Source organism: Antrostomus carolinensis, unplaced genomic scaffold (genome assembly GCF_000700745.2).
Source record: "Antrostomus carolinensis isolate BGI_N321 unplaced genomic scaffold, ASM70074v2 scaffold5394, whole genome shotgun sequence".
Classification (NCBI taxonomy): domain Eukaryota; kingdom Metazoa; phylum Chordata; class Aves; order Caprimulgiformes; family Caprimulgidae; genus Antrostomus; species Antrostomus carolinensis.
The window spans coordinates 102,771-123,369 of record NW_010312754.1 but is presented as its reverse complement, the minus strand read 5'-3'; the positions used below and the strand labels follow the sequence as shown (position 1 = coordinate 123,369).

The 20,599-nt window shown below is 43.9% G+C and overlaps 1 protein-coding gene across 7 annotated transcripts in view; it reads left to right on the top strand.

Moving 5' to 3' along the window:
• The window catches only part of CADPS (calcium dependent secretion activator), a 176,209-nt gene that overhangs the window by 61,162 nt on the left and 94,448 nt on the right, over positions 1-20,599 (top strand). For all 7 annotated transcript variants that reach the window (XM_029084774.1, XM_029084776.1, XM_029084775.1 and 4 more), the window contains exons 7-10: positions 3,217-3,356; positions 5,278-5,344; positions 13,641-13,749; positions 14,875-15,087. In XM_029084774.1, the coding sequence (XP_028940607.1) occupies positions 3,217-3,356; positions 5,278-5,344; positions 13,641-13,749; positions 14,875-15,087 (529 nt within the window). The remainder of the gene's footprint in view (positions 1-3,216; positions 3,357-5,277; positions 5,345-13,640; positions 13,750-14,874; positions 15,088-20,599) is intronic.

Below are 20,599 nucleotides of genomic sequence, written 5' to 3'. Positions count from 1 at the left end.
AGCAAAGAGCTCAGTTTCCTGGGGTACTGGCCACAGAGCCAACCTTCCCACCCCATCTCTACCGATCACCTGTGGGTCCCTAAACCAGGGCCCTGGGACTGGTGGCCCCCCATCACTGCAGCCTACAGCTCCAGAATATCTGTAGACAGCACTTTTTTGTGGCTTTGGGACACTTCAGTTGGTCTCCATGGATTTTTTGCAGCTGTATAATTTGTTTGGTCCCAGGCATAAGTGGCAGCATGCCATGCCTTCCTCAGCTCTTCAGGGTTGCGAGATCTGCATGGTGAAGACCCCGTGAAAACCAGTTCAGAGTAAGAGAGGCTGCACCTTACACATGGGCTTGGGACCTCCCATGTCATGGCTCAGCATGGCCTGAACAATCTCCAGGGGCAGCCTGGGCTCTGTCTGCCCAGCTCTGCAGCACACCTTGTTCTCTGCCCTGTCTACGTGGCTATGGCCAAGAAAGCCACTGATCCTGTGGCAAGCTCAAGAACGGTATTTCCAATTATGGATTAACCTGTTGGGGCACTTCTTGCTAACTCCACGGCTGTTTGACTTGCCTTGACACGGGAGTGTCTGTGTCCGTACAACAGTTTTTCCTAATTAATATGATTTTGTGTTCATCCTATTCATGCAAGGTCCAAACGTTCTTTCAGATTATAGTGAGCTGTAGATTTAATTTATATCTTTATGGTGGAGAGAGTTGCGTGTGATTTTGTCTTGTATAATTTATGTTCATTTTAACTATTTGTGTTTTCACATTCATGTGACAACCTTTGTCCTTGCACTTGAGAGAGAGAAAAGCGAAGTTACCTCTTCTTTTCTCATCTCAATCTTCTCTTTAAAGAGAGTCACAGCCCCTTCAGACTTTCCTCATCCACGCTTCAATCCTTCCTTTCTCCCTGTCCTCCTTTTTTGACAAAGAGGATGACCACACCAGGCTGCAGTACTCCAGCTGAAGACCTACAGCTGCTTTGCTGCACAGCATCATAATATTTTCAGGATTATTTTCAAAACCTCGTTCTTCAAACAGCCCAGCTCTCCTGCCTTTGTCTGCTGCAGCGTGCTGAGCAGAGGTTTTCACCCGGCTGGCTGCGATGCCATTCAGGGCTTTTTCCCCTGAGTGGTTACACTCGCTGGAGACCCGCTTGCTTTGTAAGACTTGTTTCCACTGGCAGCCATGAGCAGTGCTGACTTTGCTGGTCTCGGGAAGCAATTAGCTGTGCACGTTGTTCTGAGAAAGACGTCAGGCCCCACAGCAACTCCTTTTACCCCCTAAATGCTGATGAGCCAGCCCTGCCGATGCGCTTTAATTCCCGGTCCAGCGGGAATCCACCGCTCAGCTCTGAGCCTCTGCGAGCGAAGGACATGGGCCAGCAGCAGCAAGCATGGGGAGCCGGGTGGTGATTTCCTCTGGCCCGTGGCCACCAGCGCCTTCAGTCGGCCGAACTTGAAAGGGATGCTTGGTGTGCCCGGAGCAGCTGAGAGATGACACGTGTCTGCTCAAGCTACACCAGGATTTCTTTTTTAGTGAAATAATGAAACCAGGAGCATGTTAAGCCCCTGGTTTAGCTGTTGGAATGGGCACAAACCTGCCTGCACGGAGAGAGGAGGGAAGCAGGTTTTATACACAAGAACACTCATGCTCAGCTGCCCTTTGAGAAGCAGCTTTGTGCTCTGCCAGGCGTGTACAATGCCCACTTTCTATTGCGAGTGTTAAATTGGCAACTGGCCGGCACTCCTCATTTTGCCACTTTTATCACAGAGAGAGCTGGGAAATGCTCCCAAGCCCTAAACTGCTGGATGGGCAGCTGAAGGCATGGGAATACATCCTGGCCCTATTGAAGCTGGTGGCAAGGCTCCCACGGATTTCAGCCATGCCAAGACTTCATCTGCTGAGAGCAAGGAGGGGAAGAACCATGAATTACAACAACACTGAGCAAAGTTTATGCGTCTTTTGATGAAAAAGACTTAGAAATCAAAGTAGAGAGCATCTCAGCCTCCCTGAGTGACTGCTGCCTCGCTGAGAGATGCGGTTTAGTGCAAGTCTATGTGCTTGCATCACTTGCCTTGCAGTGGGGGTCCTTGGATGCTGCTCAGAGTTTGGGTCCATCTGTGTTTCGAACACCCCCTGCATGAAGGCCTCACTTCCCATCTTTGGATTTGCTTAAATGTGTTTTTTTCCAAGAGTCATGCAGAAGAGACTCAGTTATCTATGTAACTAGGAACAGCTTCAGATTCCTGCCAGAGAAAGCATTAGTCTAATTCAATAAAAGAAGTGATAAATAATGTTGATGAATAAGGGTGAAGTCAAGAATCTACTGATGTTAAAATCAGTCTTTGGAGGAGGCAATAAAATAATTTTTAAAATCATTCACCAGAGTGTAATAGCATCAAGGATATTTTGGTGGAAAACAGCCCCTAGGTTGTTGACTCAGCAGTAGAGTTGAAGAGCAGAGGAATACAAGGTTATAGGCTGGGCTGGAGTTTGGCAGGAGCACAGACTAAACTTGAGTGGGGAATGAGTGATGGTCGCACAGGAAATAACAAGGGTGAATGATGCCATTTGTAAAATAATTTGCTTGCGTAAAGGTTAATGGATCCAAAGGAGATTCATCTGAATGAATTTGTGCCAGTCAAAAAGCCACCTCTGAGAATGAAAGCATCAGAAGAGGAATGTGTAGGTGTAGGAGGGAGAAGGTTAAGCCATCTCAGAGGACACACGTGGAAACACCAGGAGAAGATGGTGGATGTGGTGCAGCTCTAGGAGAATACTCTGTGGCTCAGCGCCTGAGGGAGTTGCTCTGCTTTGTAGAGGTAATGGGTGAGTGGGAAAAGCACAGCAATGATCCACTGGTGTTCATCTGCACAGCTCCACTGCAGTCACTGGTGTTGCACTGATTTACCCCAGCTGGAGACCATCCCATCATTTCCTCGTGGTGTGAAATGGAAGCAGAGCGTCCTGCAGCCACTATCTACCATGCTGGTCATGACCATGCTGGTCATGGTAGATAGAGGAGCCAAAGAATTTATGAACTAATCTCAAAATAATAAGCTTTATTTTTAAAAAGCAATAAAAAGCCATCCTCACTGATGTTAATAGAAATTTCCAGATTGACTTTTAGGGGAAAAGTAGCTCATCTGATGTGCCTTTTTTTTTCCATCCATTTTGTGAATAATTTTTCCCTTTAACATTGTTGATTTCGACACTTGCAGGTTGTTCTCCACCCTACTCCCAACAGCCCAAAGCAATCAGAGTGGCACAAAATGACTGTTTCCAAAAACTGCCCGGATCAAGACCTGAAGATCAAGCTTGCTGTGCGAATGGATAAGCCTCAAAACATGAAGCACTCTGGGTAACTGCTTGTCTCGATCTGAACTCAATGTGTTTTGAATGTGCATTGGAAAATGTCTCTTTTTGAAGATTTTGAAGAGAAACTTTTTCTCAAGTTCACAGGAGGTCAAAAGAAAGATAAATATAAAAATGGCATTAGTTCAGTCATTTATAATGCACTTTCCATATCCTTAGCATAATTTTCTTAATGCGTATCAGCCAAACAGTTTAAATTTTAAACAGTATTCCACAGGAAATTGCTAGGTTATTTTTTATCCTGTAAGGAAATAATAGGTGAACTGCCTGACTCTCTTATTGAGAATGGTATAATTTCCTAAGTTATTCTGTGTTTCCCTTTATTGACTTCTCAGAATCAAAAGCACAGTGCACCATCTGCTTGAAATAAACTCCAGTGTGATTGTCATTATTTATACAGAGATACACAGCACAATTAAATAGCAGTTGCCTGGAGCAGGACTAATGATCTGGAAGGTTAAAAGGGAAACTTCTCCCCTCCAAACGTGAGTGTCAGAGGATCTGGGGCCAAGGGGATCCCTGACCACCACCCCTGGCTTCCACCTTTGTGCTGTGCAATTACAAATTATATCATCCTTGGGACAATCTAGCTAATACCAGTTTTATTTTCATAGTATTTTCTTAGTTTCAATCCATTATTAGGTGGTTTGGATCACTCATCTTTCTTTTAATTCCTTCTCCTGTCTTCTCTGCTGATGAGATCAGAGCCAACAACCACATGTGAAATTTAATGTTTCCACCATGATCACAGGCACCAACACCAAGAAGGGACGGACGGGTCACCTGTCATATTTGTTTCCTTGACCGCAGCTGATAGCAACAGGTCTGAGCAGCCCTGGCTTTTCTCAGGCCTTCTTCAGTTAACATCTGATTCACAAGATGCTGCTTAAAACTAGGTGGTTTATAATACTAGTTTATTATCAGAATTGGGATTGTCTATCTGTTGATGTTAGTGGCAATAGCAAAAAGGACAGTTATTTTCCAGTTCTTGAAATAGCCATGGACTCAGTGCCCGCGTTAGCATGACTTGGAGTTTTGTGGTTTAAACATTCACCAAGAGTATGTTTGATCTCTTCTGGCATAAGAAAACACTAGTGTAACCAAAAAGGAATTGTTTTTCTATATATTGAGCCAGAACTAAACTAATTATAATGATACATAAAACATATTAGTGCTGAATAATGTCATTGTGCTTCTCGTTAGTCTGGTGCTGCCACGATTTTTGCCAGTGTTTGTATTACACTGTCACAGTGGCCACTTCATCACAGAGATTAAATACTGGTTTTGACATTAATTTTAAAAGTTAATTTTTCCTTTTTAGAAAGCGTAAATTCAATCTTCCTTAGCAATTATTCAGTTTGCTTGAATATCTGTTGCCAAGGGATTTCTAGGAATTAATCTTAAGCTGTTCAGCAAAGAGGCCTGGTTTAGTCAGTCCAGTAGATACTGGGATCCCAGGCACTGTTTTTGATGTAATAAGTATCCCTCTGTTTGACAGTTCCCCTCAGCCAAATGGTTTTGTGATGAAGACTTAAAGCAACACTTGAGGTTTCTGTCCCTTAATTCATCCGTTGCAAATGTATTCTTCACCCATCCGACCATGTCGTAGCTCTTCACTGGCACTAAAAGGCTTCTAAATTCTGAGCAAGTTGTGAAAGACAAAGAGGAAGAGAGAATTCATACTGTGTAACATCAAGACTCTAGGAGCTTTTTTTGTCACTTTCTTTACAGGTTATTTGTTCAGGCTAGAAATAAACACATTCATGAATGGTGCTGAGCTTAAGAGTCTTGTAATTACTCCTGGTTGCACATTAACTTCAGTTTCTGGGTGTAAAGAGAACATACTGAAAAGCAGGAGAACAACATCTAGTCAGTCGTGTACTGAATTCACCTGTTTTTTCTCCTAGGTATTTATGGGCCATTGGTAAAAATGTTTGGAAGAGATGGAAGAAACGATTCTTTGTCCTGGTCCAGGTAACAGATTTAACTAGAAGTGATCTTAAATCACAACATTAAATATTTAAGTCTTTCCTCTGGCCATTTTCAGTGCTGTGTAATTGATGCTGAGCTGTGGTTCTGCATAGAGTGTCTGTCAAGCCATGGGGTTTTTTCTAAACATATACATCTTCTCAAGGATATCCCAGTTGCAGACGTCTAGCCATGAGTTTCCTGATGCACATGAATGCTTGGTGAAATGGAGAACCAATTTTAGTGAGGAATTTGAGATGAGAAAGAAGCTCTGTCTGTCTTGACTGGAGGTACTTGGGTGCAAATGCTTCCTTTTGAGCCTCCAGGTAAAATCTGAAGTCCATTGCAATGTACAGAAGTTCTATCACTGACTACATCAGTCAGTTTATCATTCTTGACGTTTATCTTGCCTTCATGTTCATTACTGCCTCTCATTGTCTACAGCTCTCATCAATCATTTTGCGATGTCTCTCTTCCATTTTTCCTTTTTTCTTTCTTTCACTTCCTGCCCTCTCAGTTTCAGTAGACCTGTATATTTGACCATGGTTAAGAATTTCAAGGAAATAGGTAGAAGATGTCCTCTGTGACCTAAAAGGATCTGGTCAGTACTTGGTGTTTTAGATCTTTCCTCACCTTCCCAAGGGCAGCTGAAACCACTGCATTGACAACAGAAGTGTGGGGCCCCAGTTTGAGCAGCTCCATCTTCACACCAACCTCATAAAGCTACAGAGTCCTCTTGGGTCCATCTCTCCCTCTCTCCTCTCTGGGTTCCCCAGGGTATGTTGTTTCCACATATGAGAAATAAAATCTGTGTGCAGGGTCCTGTGGTGAAAGCAACACAGATGCTGTAGCAGAAGAACATGAGATCCAACTGAGATCTTGTGCCAGCACAGATGCAAAGTGATCAAGTCAGAGGGTGAAATTCTACTGCCGATGAAGCAGATGGCAGGTCTGTCACAGAGGGTCTGGGATTTCACCCGTGTGAAAGAACTGAGATGGTGTAAACCAGGTGCACCAGGCTCCACATTTGAGATGGAGCATGCTTGTGTGCTGGCTCTCCTGTGCCAGTAAGGGGAGGAGTCTCTTCCACCTTACACAGCTGGCTTCTCTGTTTCTAAATCACCTGGTGTAAACTGGTTAGTTTGTTCTGAGTTAATTATAACTCCAAGGTCAACTGTCTCAGTAGGAAGCTTAATTGCATTCCCCATTTGTCCATCACTAATGGCTTCCATACTGCTAAACTGTGAGGCAAACAAGAAAATCTGTCCTGGGGAGGTAAAAGGGATTTATGATGTGTGTGACCCCATGTAAGTAGGAGTCCATTTGGATAGACCAGTTGAGTACCTAGTCCAATAACCATGTGTGATCAGCAGCAACAGTTTAACTGCACATTTTGTACTTCAAATGGGGTCAAAATGAAGTGGGGGAGTTAGTGTAGAGCAGCCACAGGAGATGCCTCTATCCACCCAAGCAGTATATTTAGATTTAGATAAAAGTCGTGGGTTTAGGATCTGTGTAATCCATTCCTAGAAGCATCTGCTTTGCAAACACCCTCTGCGCAGGGTCTGGCCAGGTCCCTGGTGAGGTAGGGTGCTTGGCACCTCGCAGAGGAACCCAGCGTCTTGCAGAGCTCTAGACCACTGGAGGTAAATCCCAAACTGTCTCCTGGGTAAGAAGCAGCAGAGGCCATAATGAAGGTAGGGCCTTTTGGGAATATTATGCACTGACCCTGTTCTTGGGTAGGGATTGAGGGATTTCTTTTGTCTGTGTGTTTCCTTTGTTATGTTCCGAAATGAAGTTAAAAGTGCTGTGGCAGACTGTGGTCACCTATAGAGCAACTAGTACCGCTTTTGCCTGCGAGCGGGTTCATTCTTATTAGACCAAGTTCTCAGTCCCGTTTTCCCTGTGAACAGGGAGTCTCCAAAGCAGAGAATCCTCTTTCCTAAAACAGCTTCTCCCATAAATAAATCTATTGATACTCTTATGTGTGGGGATTTGCAGGTTTGGATGTGAATTGCTGTGTCTATGTCTCTCTCTGAAGGAGCCTTTCTTCTGGCCTTTCTTTGCAGTCACTTCTCTAGTTTTCAGTTGTTGTGTATTCTGCAGCTTGCCTCTCTCAGAGTTATTCCATGTTTTCTCATGTTACTAGGTCTGTATTCGTCAGTTGGCATATAAGAACAGAATTTGGCCAGAAAAGCAATTCATTTGAATAAGATGAGCAGACTTTTGCCCCCAGAGAGTCTCTGTAGCCCACCTCAGAAATTCCAGCTGCCATTGCAGCTTCTCTGTTATGTTACCGTTTGCTCAACATTTGGTGCAATGTAAAGTGTTCTGCCGTACATCAAATATAAACAAGAAACACTCTCTATGCAGTCCCTTAGATGTAGTTTGAGCATATTGAACATGTCAGCAGGCAATAAAGATGGAATAAAAATACTTTGCTGTCCGTATGTTTGTCATTTGCTTTTCATGCAATGCAAAGGATGGGTGCTGATACGAACAGGGATTGGCAGCAAAGGTGTTGATGTCCAGGATGCTCTGAACTCTGCTAAACTGCAGACAGAGAATAACCTCAGCAGGAAGGTGAGCTGGCTCAGTTACATAAAGAATGGGCAAGGAGCAGGCCCTGTTTCAGGCGCTCACTCGCCTGCACTGGGCTCCTGCTTGCACTAGAGCCAAGAGATGGAGTCCAAATCATAAAGTCCATTTGGTATGTAGTGGTCTGGTCAGTCCGTGACACTGCCAAGAGGGCAAGGCTGTAAGTTCGGATTAATAACTAAATGTTTCCTTTCTGATCTCTTGTCTCTGTCCCTTACCTGTAGCATCTTCTAGTACACCTCCATCTCCTCTCTCCCTTGCGAAGTAACCTCCTCCTCCTCCTGGTCCTGTGCCCTCTCCTGCCCCTTTTCCCCCATTTCAGATGGACGCAGCCTCCGTTCCTCCAGCACTGTTGGGTGGTACCACTCTGCCTTCTGGTACCAGCGGTTAAGAAATTCATGGTAATAAATACTCAAACTCTTCATAACCATCTAAACAAGGCACAAAGGTGCCAAACTGCATGGGCGGCTCCAAGGAGGAAGGTGTTGATGGCAGTTTGTCTCTTTTGTGTCAGTGATGCCTCGCCAGTATGAACAGAGGCTTTGTGCACGTATGTAGAAAAAGGAGCTGTGCAGGGAGCGTTTCCAGTGCTACTTGGCTTGTGTAAGCCCTGGAGAGAAGGGGAAAGGAGCAATAACTGCCTTGTAATTTGGGTGGAATAATCCCTCGCACCTTCTGTGTCTGTGTAGCTGCGAGGGTTGTACAGGAGAGGAGATGATTTGTTTGGGTGTAGTGGGTGAGAGCTGTTCCTTTGTGCTGTTTCTAGAACTGGGTCTCACCTCTCTGGCGCAGATGTTGCCAAGTGGACTTGGTTCAACCCCTTGGGGAAGGTTTACAGCGTGGCACGGCTGGCAGAGCTGGTGTGTATGCTCCTCCAGCATGTGCGTTCAGAGGGGATAGTTTTCTCTTTCGAATGAATCGCAGTCCTCTCTGCACGCTGCCCACCCTTCTCGTAGACACCCTTTGAGATGAGCAGCAGAAGAGCAGAATACTGATTAGATGTAAATTACATGGCAGAGACTCGTTACTTGCCTAATTTTAAATCCTGAGATATGCAGTGTGAAAGTGATGGCAGAATATGGCCCTGAGCTTGGATGGAAATGGTCCGCAGCATCACAAGTGAGGAAAATGCTTCGTAAAGGCAACAGTAATGCCAGTGGCAGTGGTAAGCGAAAGCAATGGAGCAATTTAGGGCAAAGTTCTCTATGTCTGGTTAGGAAAGAAATTGTACAACCCTCACAGATGTTGTAAGTGTTCCCTAAGTTGCTATATCAGCTGCCTGAGCACGGCATACAAATTTCAGCCAGTTTGCCAGTTAGACCCTTGATCATGCAAAAGCTGGGATTTTTGATAGCTGACAGAGCTTGTATTAATTCTTTGCAAGGTCTAATGTGCTGTACTGGCAACAACACTACTGTTGGTTCTGGTGGGTTTGCTGGCTTTGTGATAGGACATTTCTTATAATGATTCTTAAGGGCAAGTGAATTAATTACGTTGAGATTTCAAACTGAATCTGTTCTTCTCTTGTCATAACCCCATTTCTGTGCTCTGGCAGCATATGGGAAGTAACACTCCATGGTACCTGGATGACATGTCTGCTGAGTAGCTTGAAGCAGTTTTTGGCTGATTGTGTCTGATGGTGTTTGCAGAATGTTGTTGGAACCAGATCAACTCTCTGCAGATTAAAACCAGTTGCAGTGTCTACGCCTGGATCTATTGTTCTAGTGACAGACTCCCTGAACTCATTATAATTTAGACTAACAGTGACAGTTCCTGCTTTTAGCAAAACTCAGCTGACTTGAGATAAAATGAAATTAAGTAAGTGTTCAGTAACTCCAAATAACCAACAGAATTTGAAAATAATTCAGCAAAATTGCAGTATACTACACCAGCAGTCCTAGCCTGTGGTCCTCAAGTCAAGGTAAATGACCCATGATAGCAGGTTCCTGTAATCATGTTAAATCATGTTTTCAGTTAGACCCTCACTGAGAACTGGACATAGGTGGTGATTCTTGGGAAACTGAGTGTTGATTTATATGAAATGTTTGGGAACTGGTGGTTAAACAGATGCCACAGCTCGTTACACCTGGCTATGGTAGGTCCTGCATGTCCCATCCATACTCACGTGGGATGACTTTCCATCAGGCAGCCCTGCCTGCCTGAGGAGAGCACACACACACCTCCTGCTTGAAGGAAGAAGTTAGGACAACTGCTGTGTGCAGTTGTTTAGGGCTGAATGGATGTGCCGAGATGTGAAAACAACAGTTTTCACATTTGTTTCTTTAAGCTAGATCATTTCCTCTGCTCATTTGTGTCAGGAAAGGGCTCAGGAGGCAACATACAGCTGCAACCAGAGGACAAGAGTCTCCTCATCAAAGTGGAAAAGCTGTATTACAGCTGGCAGTATCTTAGCACAGTTTCTCTCCCTTGGGACAAAATGCATGCTGTTAATCTAGAAAGGTCCATTTAAGAATTTAACCCAAGTGGGGCGGCGTTATGTCAGCAGTGAGGAAGGGGGAGGTGAGTGACTGAGCTGGGAGTGTGGGGGATGACAATTAACAGGTTTGAGCAGGATCCTGGGGAAAGTGGTGCTCACTAGAGCAGGAGTCTCTGGTGGAAAAACAAGGATGAAGTCAGGACTGGTTAATACATATCTACTGTATTTATTAATCAGTCAGATTATATAGCTGGTGACAGAATATGGTCAAGTGCCAAGAAAGTCAGGTCTAATTTAGCAGCATGGGAATAGTGAACTTTGGCATTTGTCTCCTGCTGTCTGCTTTCCCTTTCCTGAATTTCTTTGTCTTTTTCTCTTTTTTTTTTTTTTTCCACTTTCTTTTCCTTCTGTTCTTTTGTCTCAAATTATTTCAAAGTGTTTTCCCTTTTTTGTAGTGAACCAGCCAGGGCAGCCTTGGATTATTCCCTTTCTTTTAGTTTTACTCAGTTCAGCTTCCTTAGCTGCTCCTTTCCTGGCCCTCATCGAGTCCCTGGATGAAATCCCAGCTGCTTTGAGAATTTGTCCCTGACTGGGCAGAGATTTTTCCTCTGTCTTCCTTTGGTTTCTTCTCTGTATCTGTGTTTTTTCCAATTACTCAAACCATTCATCTTGCCCATCCCATCTGCTCGCTCGCTCTCATACTCAGCTATGGTTCGGTGTGAACTCAGCAGGCTGTAAGATTAATTTCTGCTATTAACTGTTTCACTTGTCTGGCCACTTCTAAGCTTCTACAGAAAACAGACTCTGTAAAGCACAATATTTTAGAGGACTGACGAAAGACAAGCTGCAATCTCCACTTAACCCTACAGTGCTGTTCAGCAGCAAAGCACGATCATGACTTATCAAGCTTTCTAGAATCTTGTTTTGTTGGGTTTTGCTTTGCCACCACTTGTAAATGGAAGGAGCCACGTTACAGCAGTAGCCAGGGCATCAGCTTCCTTCTGACTCCAAGCAGTAGATGCTTTAGGCAGCAGGAGGGGGCAGACAGGCTGGTATAGCAGTCATTGAGGTCAGTAGCTGGAGTTGTTTCGATGCAGAGACGCTGCATGGCACCATTGGCACTTTTTCCAGAGACCATTCATAGCTGCCTCCTCCATCCAGCCTGATCCTGGTGTGCCTCCTACCAGCAGGCTCTTGAGCAATCCTGAGCTTGGGCTCCAGACTTGAGCTATGAGAGTAACGTGAACTTAGGTGAGCCCTGGCTCATCGCACGTTGTAGACTGACCTGTAGTTTTCTTTTAGAGTTCTCTTCTAATAGTGATGTAGATCAACTTCTTCCAAGGAACTCATGTGAATGCTAACAGGAGAGACTAATTTGCTTTGCATCTATCCCAGGATGGCTCCACTGGAGCCTACGGTCTACATGTCTTTTATAACTTAACATGAGAGGTATAAGCTCTGAAATGCCCGTGTGTGTTTCCATACATTAGTGTAGTGTTGGTGTGGTTGGCTTATTGATAGGGATGAAGAATATTTTCTTTGTCCAAAGGTAAGATGAATTATTTGTAAATTAAGAGCCTGAAATTCAGACCTCATGTTCTGTGTCAGAGAATAAGAAACCGAACTACTGAATGAATTTTACCTGTTGCTAGAGTGTAGACAACAGGAAAAACCATTAGTTGTATTAATGTTTTCAATCAATGTCAATGTAGCTTAGCACTGACTCATTTCAGGAATTAAATTTATCATGGAGTCCCTGAAGTTCAGGCTGTCTAACACAGAGAAACCAAATCCTCAGATGAAATCTCCGGGATCTTACTGTAAATAAAGCACATTCAAGAGTTTCTCCAGGAGATGGCAGCAATATACTGCGAGTACCGCTGAGTGAACACTGCAGGAGTCGTCTGAATGTTGTGCTGTGGGGCACTGGGATATTTTTAGATTTCTTCGTGTTAATCTTTTTAATTTCTGTGTTGCCGGTACAATGGTATGCATTCAAAGTTCATAGCATAGAATATACACTGGTGTGCTCCTGCTATTGGTCTGTTACTTGTCAATCTTTCGTCAGTGCTGGTAGTTTTGAGGAGGATGCAAGATGTTTAAAGCATCACTTTTAAGTCTTACTCCCACAAATGTGTTAATGATAGGGTTTATTCTTAGGTGGCTTTTGGAGCTGTTCCTGGAGGAAGGCACGGTGCAGGCAGGGCTGCTGAGAGCAGGCTGGCAGCTTGCAGAAGCCCATAGAGGGCAGCAATAAACCAAGCGCCGGCTGGGTGATGATACGCCAATAGATGGGTCCCCTGAATTAAATAAATGACATTTTATTATCGATAGATACCACCAGAATAGGTACTGCATGTGTATTTGTAGCCGAGCCATTTGTCTGGAATTTGGAGGCAAAATTCCCCAGCCTAACCGCTTGCCTATCATTTAGGATCTCTCCTGACTTCCAAAAAATGACGAGCATGATCCATTGCCACCCACCAGAGTTTTAAAGTTTCCTCCAGAGGTCAAGAAAATGTCCAGACTAATAAAATTACGTCAGGCATCCAGGATGTGACACAACCTTAACAAAGTCATTTGAAATCATTTGACAGTAAATTTCCCCGTGAGTTCCTAGCCTGGGGCACGGAGAATCCTCTCCTCTTCTCTCCTCCCTGGACGAGCTTCTCGCTGACCATCCAGATTGCAGCACGCCAAGTACGCGCAGGGTCTTGATGCAGCCTGATGGCCTCCTAAAGGCGATTCGGGAGCCTGGAAGAGCCCCTGCAGCTGAGTTGGCTTCGTCAAGAGCTTGACATTGAATGTATCGTGTCATGCAGATGGTACCTCAGAGGAGTGAGAGCTGCCATTTACAGCACTGATGACAACAACTGCCGAGATCAGTGGGATCTTAAGATTGCTTTAATATGACTGGCACCTAGCAATTTAGCTCACATTGTTTGTGACAGGGTGTCACTCTTGCACTTGTCTGGGGATGAATGATAGAGGGTTTTAAAGCATGGAGCTTCCTCTTTTGGAGGAAATTAAACCGCTGTATGTACTGATGCAGAGAATTAGATGCCTGCCACAGCAGGATGTGTTAAGAGAGAGCTTTGCAAAAGCCTGATATAAAGTTTAGTCTGTCTCGTATGGGCAATGACCATCAAAATTACCCCACCACCCCCAATCCCTGTAAACACACCGTCAGTGTACGGCATTTGTAAGTGCTTTGAATTGCCTTGTCGTGATCACCTGGTGCCATCTTAGCTTTGTGATTTTCTTCAGGTTAGTCAATATACATTTGCTATGTGCAGCTACCGGGAGAAAAAAGCTGAACCTCAAGAGCTGCTGCAGCTCGATGGATACACTGTGGACTACACTGACCCACAGCCAGGTACGGGGCGCGATGGCTTGCGGCTGTGCCGCTGGTGCTGATGCTCACCACGCTGTGTACGGCTCCCAAACGGGAGTCCTCTCTCCCTCCCTGCTTGCAGCTGAACTGTGATCAGCATTATTCTAAATATGTTTGTGTTTATACTGATCATTAGCTATGCATGACTTTCCTATAAATAGATCTAAGGAATTGAGCTAGGAGTTGCACCAGAGGAGGGAAAGACTCATCTCTTCTGGGGAACTTAAGTGAATTAGACACTTAAATCCCAGTGAAATTTCCTTGTGAACTGAATGCTCAAATCGAGTGATGATCCTAACCTGTGCCTTCATATTATATTCCCTAAATAAAAGGTTAGCAGCTATGCCAGTCTTTACTGTAGAAAATATTTATGGGCCCAGCACAGGGTTTTGCCTGCCCCATTTTCTCTCTGACAGATCTGAGTGAGTGGAAGGGGCAGGGGCAGAAAGCCCCCTGGTACCTGGAGGTACCTGCTGTGTACATGGTGCTGAGACCCTTCTTCAAGTGGAGGAGCACCATGTTTCTTTTATTTCAGTGGTGCAACACGCTGAGCATGGTGATCCTCACTGTGCCCTGGATAATGGTATCACCAGAGGAAATGAAGGAAGATACAGTAGTTTGGTTGTCAGGACCTTGATTCCAGGTTAATTCTGAGGTTAGGGAGATGGGAAGATGGGTGCTGAATCAGGGCAAAGACAGGAATAAGCACATCACCCAGGCACCTTTTGTGCAGCGTGAGCACTGGTGCACTCACTTTAATGGGAAACCTCTGACCACATCCCCTCAAAACTCATTTTTAATGGGGCTCCAGTGATGCAATCTGCATGGGACCTACACTGATGGGGCTGTAGCTGAGAGAAGCGATTAATCCAAGCGTGTTGGAGCATGTTTTAATAATCACAGCACAGGATGTTACCTGGGGACCTGGCGAGCTCTCTTGCAGGTGAGATTGGTGCAGGGGAGGGGACTGAGCTCAACCAGGAGCTGGGGCGGTGTGGGGCTGGCTGGGGGGACACCCAGGGCGGTGGTGGGGTGGGAAGCTGGGGGAGATCCCCCTGCCTGGCCTCAAAGTCTGCGAAACTCGGTTGTTGCTTCCTCTCCTGGCAGGTTTGGAGGGCGGCAGAGCATTCTTCAACGCTGTGAAAGAAGGAGACACGGTGATTTTTGCAAGTGACGATGAGCAGGACCGTATCCTTTGGGTCCAAGCCATGTACCGAGCCACCGGCCAGTCTCACAAACCTGTGCCGCCTACCCAGGTGCAAAAGCTAAATGCTAAAGGAGGAAACGTGCCCCAGCTAGACGCCCCAATCTCTCAATTTTGTAAGTAACTAAGTTCTCCTAGAGAGCAGAAGTCTTTGATGGAAAGATTTTCTGCACTGATGTAAATCAATATTTGCACACATGTTTCTGATTCCAAAATGATTTTATTTTTTTTTTCCATTATCATTAAGCTGCTTTTTACATCAGTGGATCCAGAAGCAGTTAACTTGTGTGTTTAGCACAACCAAACCCAAGAAACAAAATTCCTTGGGGAACTCGTCAGTGAATATTTTAAAGTGCAATACTTGATGGAGGAGAGACTGGGATCTGAGAGCCTGAGACCCAGCTTGCTTTTAGCAGACACGCATTTTACCCCCACACAATAAACTGCACACCCAGATCAGAGCGATTCATTAGCGCCATTAGCTGTCTGTCAAATGCATCACGTGCTCAGAACTACAGGTGCAAAACTTGCAAGTATGAAATGCACACACAAAAAGAGGTCTCCTGTTGAATATTCAACTGTAGGAAAACATATGGTATTTTTAACAGGTTGCTTTGCAGGCCAGTTAGATGTGAATTTAAAGCAATCATCTTTTAAGTTGTAGTGATGCTGCATGTCCTGTGCAGTTATACCCAGTTTGCTTAATTTGAAATTTAGAGCAATTTCTTTTGTCTTGCAAATGTAATTTGGTTATAAACCAGACAAATGCCTCCTCGCTCATTTTTCTTGAAGGTCTCAATCACACGTCTCAAACCTTTTTGTTATGTAACGTACAGCAGTTATTGCTAGTTTCAGCAAAATTTAAGAACTAGTATAATTAAATACAAGGAAAATATGGGAAAGCCGTAAATATTAGTAAATTCTTCTAATTAAATCAGCTTTTAACATTTAAAATAGTCTCTGTAAAGCTGTTATGGAGTGTTTTGTTGTAAGGAACTTGGAAAATCTGCCCCTTGTTTACCAGTATAATTTGACCATCTTTTATATTGGTTTAATTTCCTCATGTCAGTATTTATAGAAAATAACAATGCAAGACATACAGCTGTATGATCAATGTTACAGCAGAAAACCTCTGCTTGCTGCTTTTTTTGGTTTATATCCTGCATATTTTGGACTTCCTTCTGCCTTGCATTGCTGCTGCTGTGAGTGAGACGTAGCATGATGCAGCCTGGTAAACACATAGTGTTCTCATTTCGGTGACCCTCATGCTTCTCATCAGGTCACTGACTTTGGGGGTGCAAGATGTAAAGGATTTGGGTCAGGAAGGAAGGATGCCTCTCAGAAAGCTGACATGGGAGGTTGGAATTGGGCTCTTGCAAGTGGGAGGTTTACTGGCTGTGATGAGACCTGGCTGAGTCCTGCTGACCTGAGAGCACTCCCAGGGGTTGTGTGTGTCTCTGCCCAGGTTTTTGGATGTAGCGGGCCCCGGTCCTTCTACGGGTGCTTTTTTACAGGCTAAAAGCCTTTGAAGTGTAGCAAGGGAGAGAGGCAGAGGGATGCTGCTTGTGGTCCCTCCTCTAACAAGCAGTGCTGAAGGATGCTGCTGTTGACTATGTGCTGTGGTTGGTGCAAAGAGGATGTGCTCTTCCTTATCCCAGCATGATCCCTGAGGATTAGGATGAGGACAGCAAGCAAACATCAAACTGGGGAAGCACCTTTCCCTCCAGACTTCCAGGAGTTTGGGAAGGGAAAGGGGATAGTTGGGGCCAAGGACCTTTGGGTGTGTTGACCCCATGCACAACCAAGCGCTGTGTGTGTGGGGAGAGCTGAACCCCCCTGCATAGGTTACATGGGATGGAGAAGAGACAGCTGCCTTGTCCCAGTCCTTGACAGGGAGCAGGAAAGTCAGTGACTGAGCCCAGGATTCCTCTCTGCACCTAACCACAACCCATCATGTCCACCAGAGACTTGTGCTGCTTGTGGTCCTGCAGACCTGTACCAACCTGACTGTGCTGAGAGCTATAGAAACACCACAGGTTTGACCTTGCTTTTTCCATCTCCCTTGCCTGCCAGGAGACAGGGATCCCTCATCCTTGATTCTGGTGAAAACAGATGAGATTTCACACCCTCGTCCCTGCAGACCGTCCGAGGGGTCAAGATCTGACCTCAGTTCCTCTCACTTGTTCTCATGCCAATAGCAACTTCAAAACCAGATCATTCAGCCTCTTTTATGCCACCACCCTCTTTCCATCATGTCTTCCCCACAAGCTGGGCAGCTTCAGGCTCCTCTTTTTTGCTGCAGGCACTGGGAAACCCTTTTGGTTGAGTTGTGCCAAAGCATGGAAGGGGGAAACAAGCCAGCTCCTCACTCTGATGCTGACTTGCTACTGCAGCATCCTCTGGGCTAGGTGAAGAGTGCATTTTGGCCTCAGTCTTCCTTCCTCCTCCCCTCCTGGATCTAGATTCCTCTGAAAGCTCTTTGTGCACAGGACCTTCATCCTGTGAGAGGAGGAGGGCAGCACACCATGGTACGCCTTCATCTCAACAGCAAGGGCTGCTCATTTTTCATATTTCAAAGTTTGTACGTGGCAATGCTCTTTGCAAAAGTCATTGGGCGCAGCAGTTAAATAATCAGAAGCAGAAGTGAGTCATGCATGTCACACATGATGGCTTATTGGGCGTCTTAAATGCACTAAGATGTGTCTTGGCTCCTTCAGTCTTGAAATTCAAACATATCAAGTATTGCATTTTTAAAAAGGTCTTGGTTATTGGGTTTTTTTGGCTTGGGTTTTTTAGCTTTGTTTTGTTTTGGTTTTTTGCCTGCAGAAAGGTAAGAACATTTGCGACACATTTTATTCTTGTACATTTATCTTTATACCTGTCATATTTTTTTTGTGCTTATTTGAGGCTATGGTGAATGAGGATGTGCAAAGAAGTAAATGTTAAGCCATTTAACAAGTAACTGTTATAGCTTTCATGTTGTAGCAGTCCGAGATGGCACATGCGCGTGCATGCACATGCAGAGAAAATCCAGCCCTCCGCTCCTGTGATGGAGCTGTCTGTTAAACAGAAACTTGAGAAGAACATATTTTGCTGTTGGGGAAACTTGGGAGAAATAGTGAACTCATTTGGTTCCCACCTCTTTTGACTTTGTAAACACAAACTTCGAGCAGCACTCAAATTCTCATCCACAGTTCCATAACAGCGCTTGACTTAGAAGTAAACAGACAGCTCTGAACCAGGGTGGAGTTTATTTTATTTGCAATTTAAGTACTGAAAAAAATAGATCCTGCTATTCATTAATTTTTGTATGACTCTACAGTCCATTTTATGTGGGTGAACAATAAATGTTAGAGTGAAAAGTTTTGCTTTTTTTTATTTTGCTACAATTTAAAAGAAAAACTCCATTCACGCAAAGCTGTGCTTTTCTCCAATGTTCGCATTATAAAAGAAAAAACCCAAAACTCTCCTTGCTTACTGTTGAAATCATGCACAGTATTATAGTCAATAATGCTGCCAATACATATTACACCTTTTGGCAATATTTAAGCTTCATAAAAGTGGTCACTTGTCTGAAAGCACCAATCTTTCTTCGTTCTGTGTTAGTGATGCATCAAACAAAATTCCCAAACATGCTCAACGTTCATTTTTTTTCTTTTGAAACCCCTTTTCTTTTTAACATGAAAGATTGGTCTGTACTTGTTTTACGTATCACTCGTGGTTATATTTCATTTTTTAATGTCTGTTTATATTTAATGATTGTTAATCACACCATATACAAAGAGTTGCTTGTTTTGAGAATTTGTAATGATTTGTTCCCCCGTACTAAGTAGTGAGGTTTATTGAGCTGCTTAAGAAATTTTCAGCTGTAAGTGGGGTTTTTTTTGTTGGTTTGGTTTTCTTTAATTTTATTTTTCATTCTTTGCTTGAACCCAAATATTTAGCTGCTAGGTTAGGGCTCCTGTCTGCTTTCCTGAGCCTTGTTGCTAGTCTTTATGTTATTCTGGTTTGTTCCTTCTTACCCTGCTAACTTCTAGCTGGACTCAAGGGTAAGTGCTTCCCTGTAGCTAGCACAGCTCAGATAATCAGACTAGATTATCTGACATATGCAATGTGCTTTTTTTTTTTTCTCTCTCTTAAATCTTTCTCATGTTTAGATTTTGTAGTACAAACTTTCCATGTTATTTTCCTGAATTGAGGTTTGAAATGTAAGTTTCCATACTGAAATTAGGATGCATGTGATGTTTGCATAATTGCCTTCTCTCCCTGGCTTTCACATTGGCATCAAGTGATCCTCTTAGTAAAGCCAATCATTAACATTTCTATTTTTCATTCCAAGATGTAAATATTAATTAACATCACAATAAAACTGTAAATAATACCTTCTTTTGTTTCATGGAATTTACATCTAGTTGACTGCTTCCTGCCTGAAAACAGATCATTTTGCACTCTGACAATATCCTTTCTCTCCGTGCCAATGATTAGCTTGGTGCAGCGCACCAGCATGTGGGGCTAACTATGGACACCTCAAAGCCTAGAAAGGTAGGGCAGGAGACTCAGAGAGACCTAGACAAGGCACAGAACTCCACAGGAGGTGCCCCCAAAAACCCCCTCTGCACATGCCTTGTGAAAACAAGCCTGAGGCATCGAGGTTTGGTAGTTCCCTCTCCCATAAACTCGGTAGAGGATGATTTCAGCAGCAAGCAGCAGCTCTCGGTCACCCTGGATTTGGAGATGCTGACCCACTCCAACTTAAATACATTAGTCATGGAGGGGTGCTGCTCTCCCCCTAAATTGTCATAAATGAATGTTTTAGCATGGGTCTCAATCACCAATCAAAGCAATGCTTGTCAAAGAATAAGCCTGGGGAATTACTATTTTACCTTTTCCCACTGGAATACCTACTTTGAAAAAGATAAAAGCCCAAACTTGTGCTGTAAAAGAGCTTCTCCCTTAGTCTTTGTTCAGTCTTAAATACACCCGGTGCAAATCCTTTATTGCTGTTAAAAGCTGCTTCTCTAAAACCTGGTGAGTGCCTTAGGAGGGAATAGCATCAGTGGGTCATGAGAGCTGGCAAATATGTATCCGGAGTATCTGAATGCAATTATGAGAAGGAACAGGCGGTGTCATCCCTCCTGGCCATCAAACAAGACTCCTTTTTTTCTTCTTCCTCCTTTTGTTTCTTTTCTTCTTCTTCCTTTTTTTTTTTTTTTTTCTATGTGTGGGTATGTGCGTGTCTATATAAATATACCCCTGGGTAGCAGGCAGAATTCCTTCTCAGCAGACACTTTCTTTTTTCTTTCTCTTTTGTTTGTTTTCTAAATGTTTGGATTTCCAAAGAGGATTCTTATCAGACTTTACCACAAAAAAAAAAGAAAAAAAAGAAAAAAAAGTTTAATTTGATGGAAATACAGATTTTTACCACTTTGAAAGAAAGAAAGAAAGAGTGAATGAATGAATGAACTTGGGTCTGGCAACATTACATGTATTTGCACTACAATGCATTGCTATCCTATTAGATTATTAGTTTTGTGCTTTAATTGCTTATTTTTTTTAGATAGTTAGAGATATCATGAGAACGCTGCTGTGTCTTCTGTATTGTCAACTTGCAGATGCTTCATTGCAGGA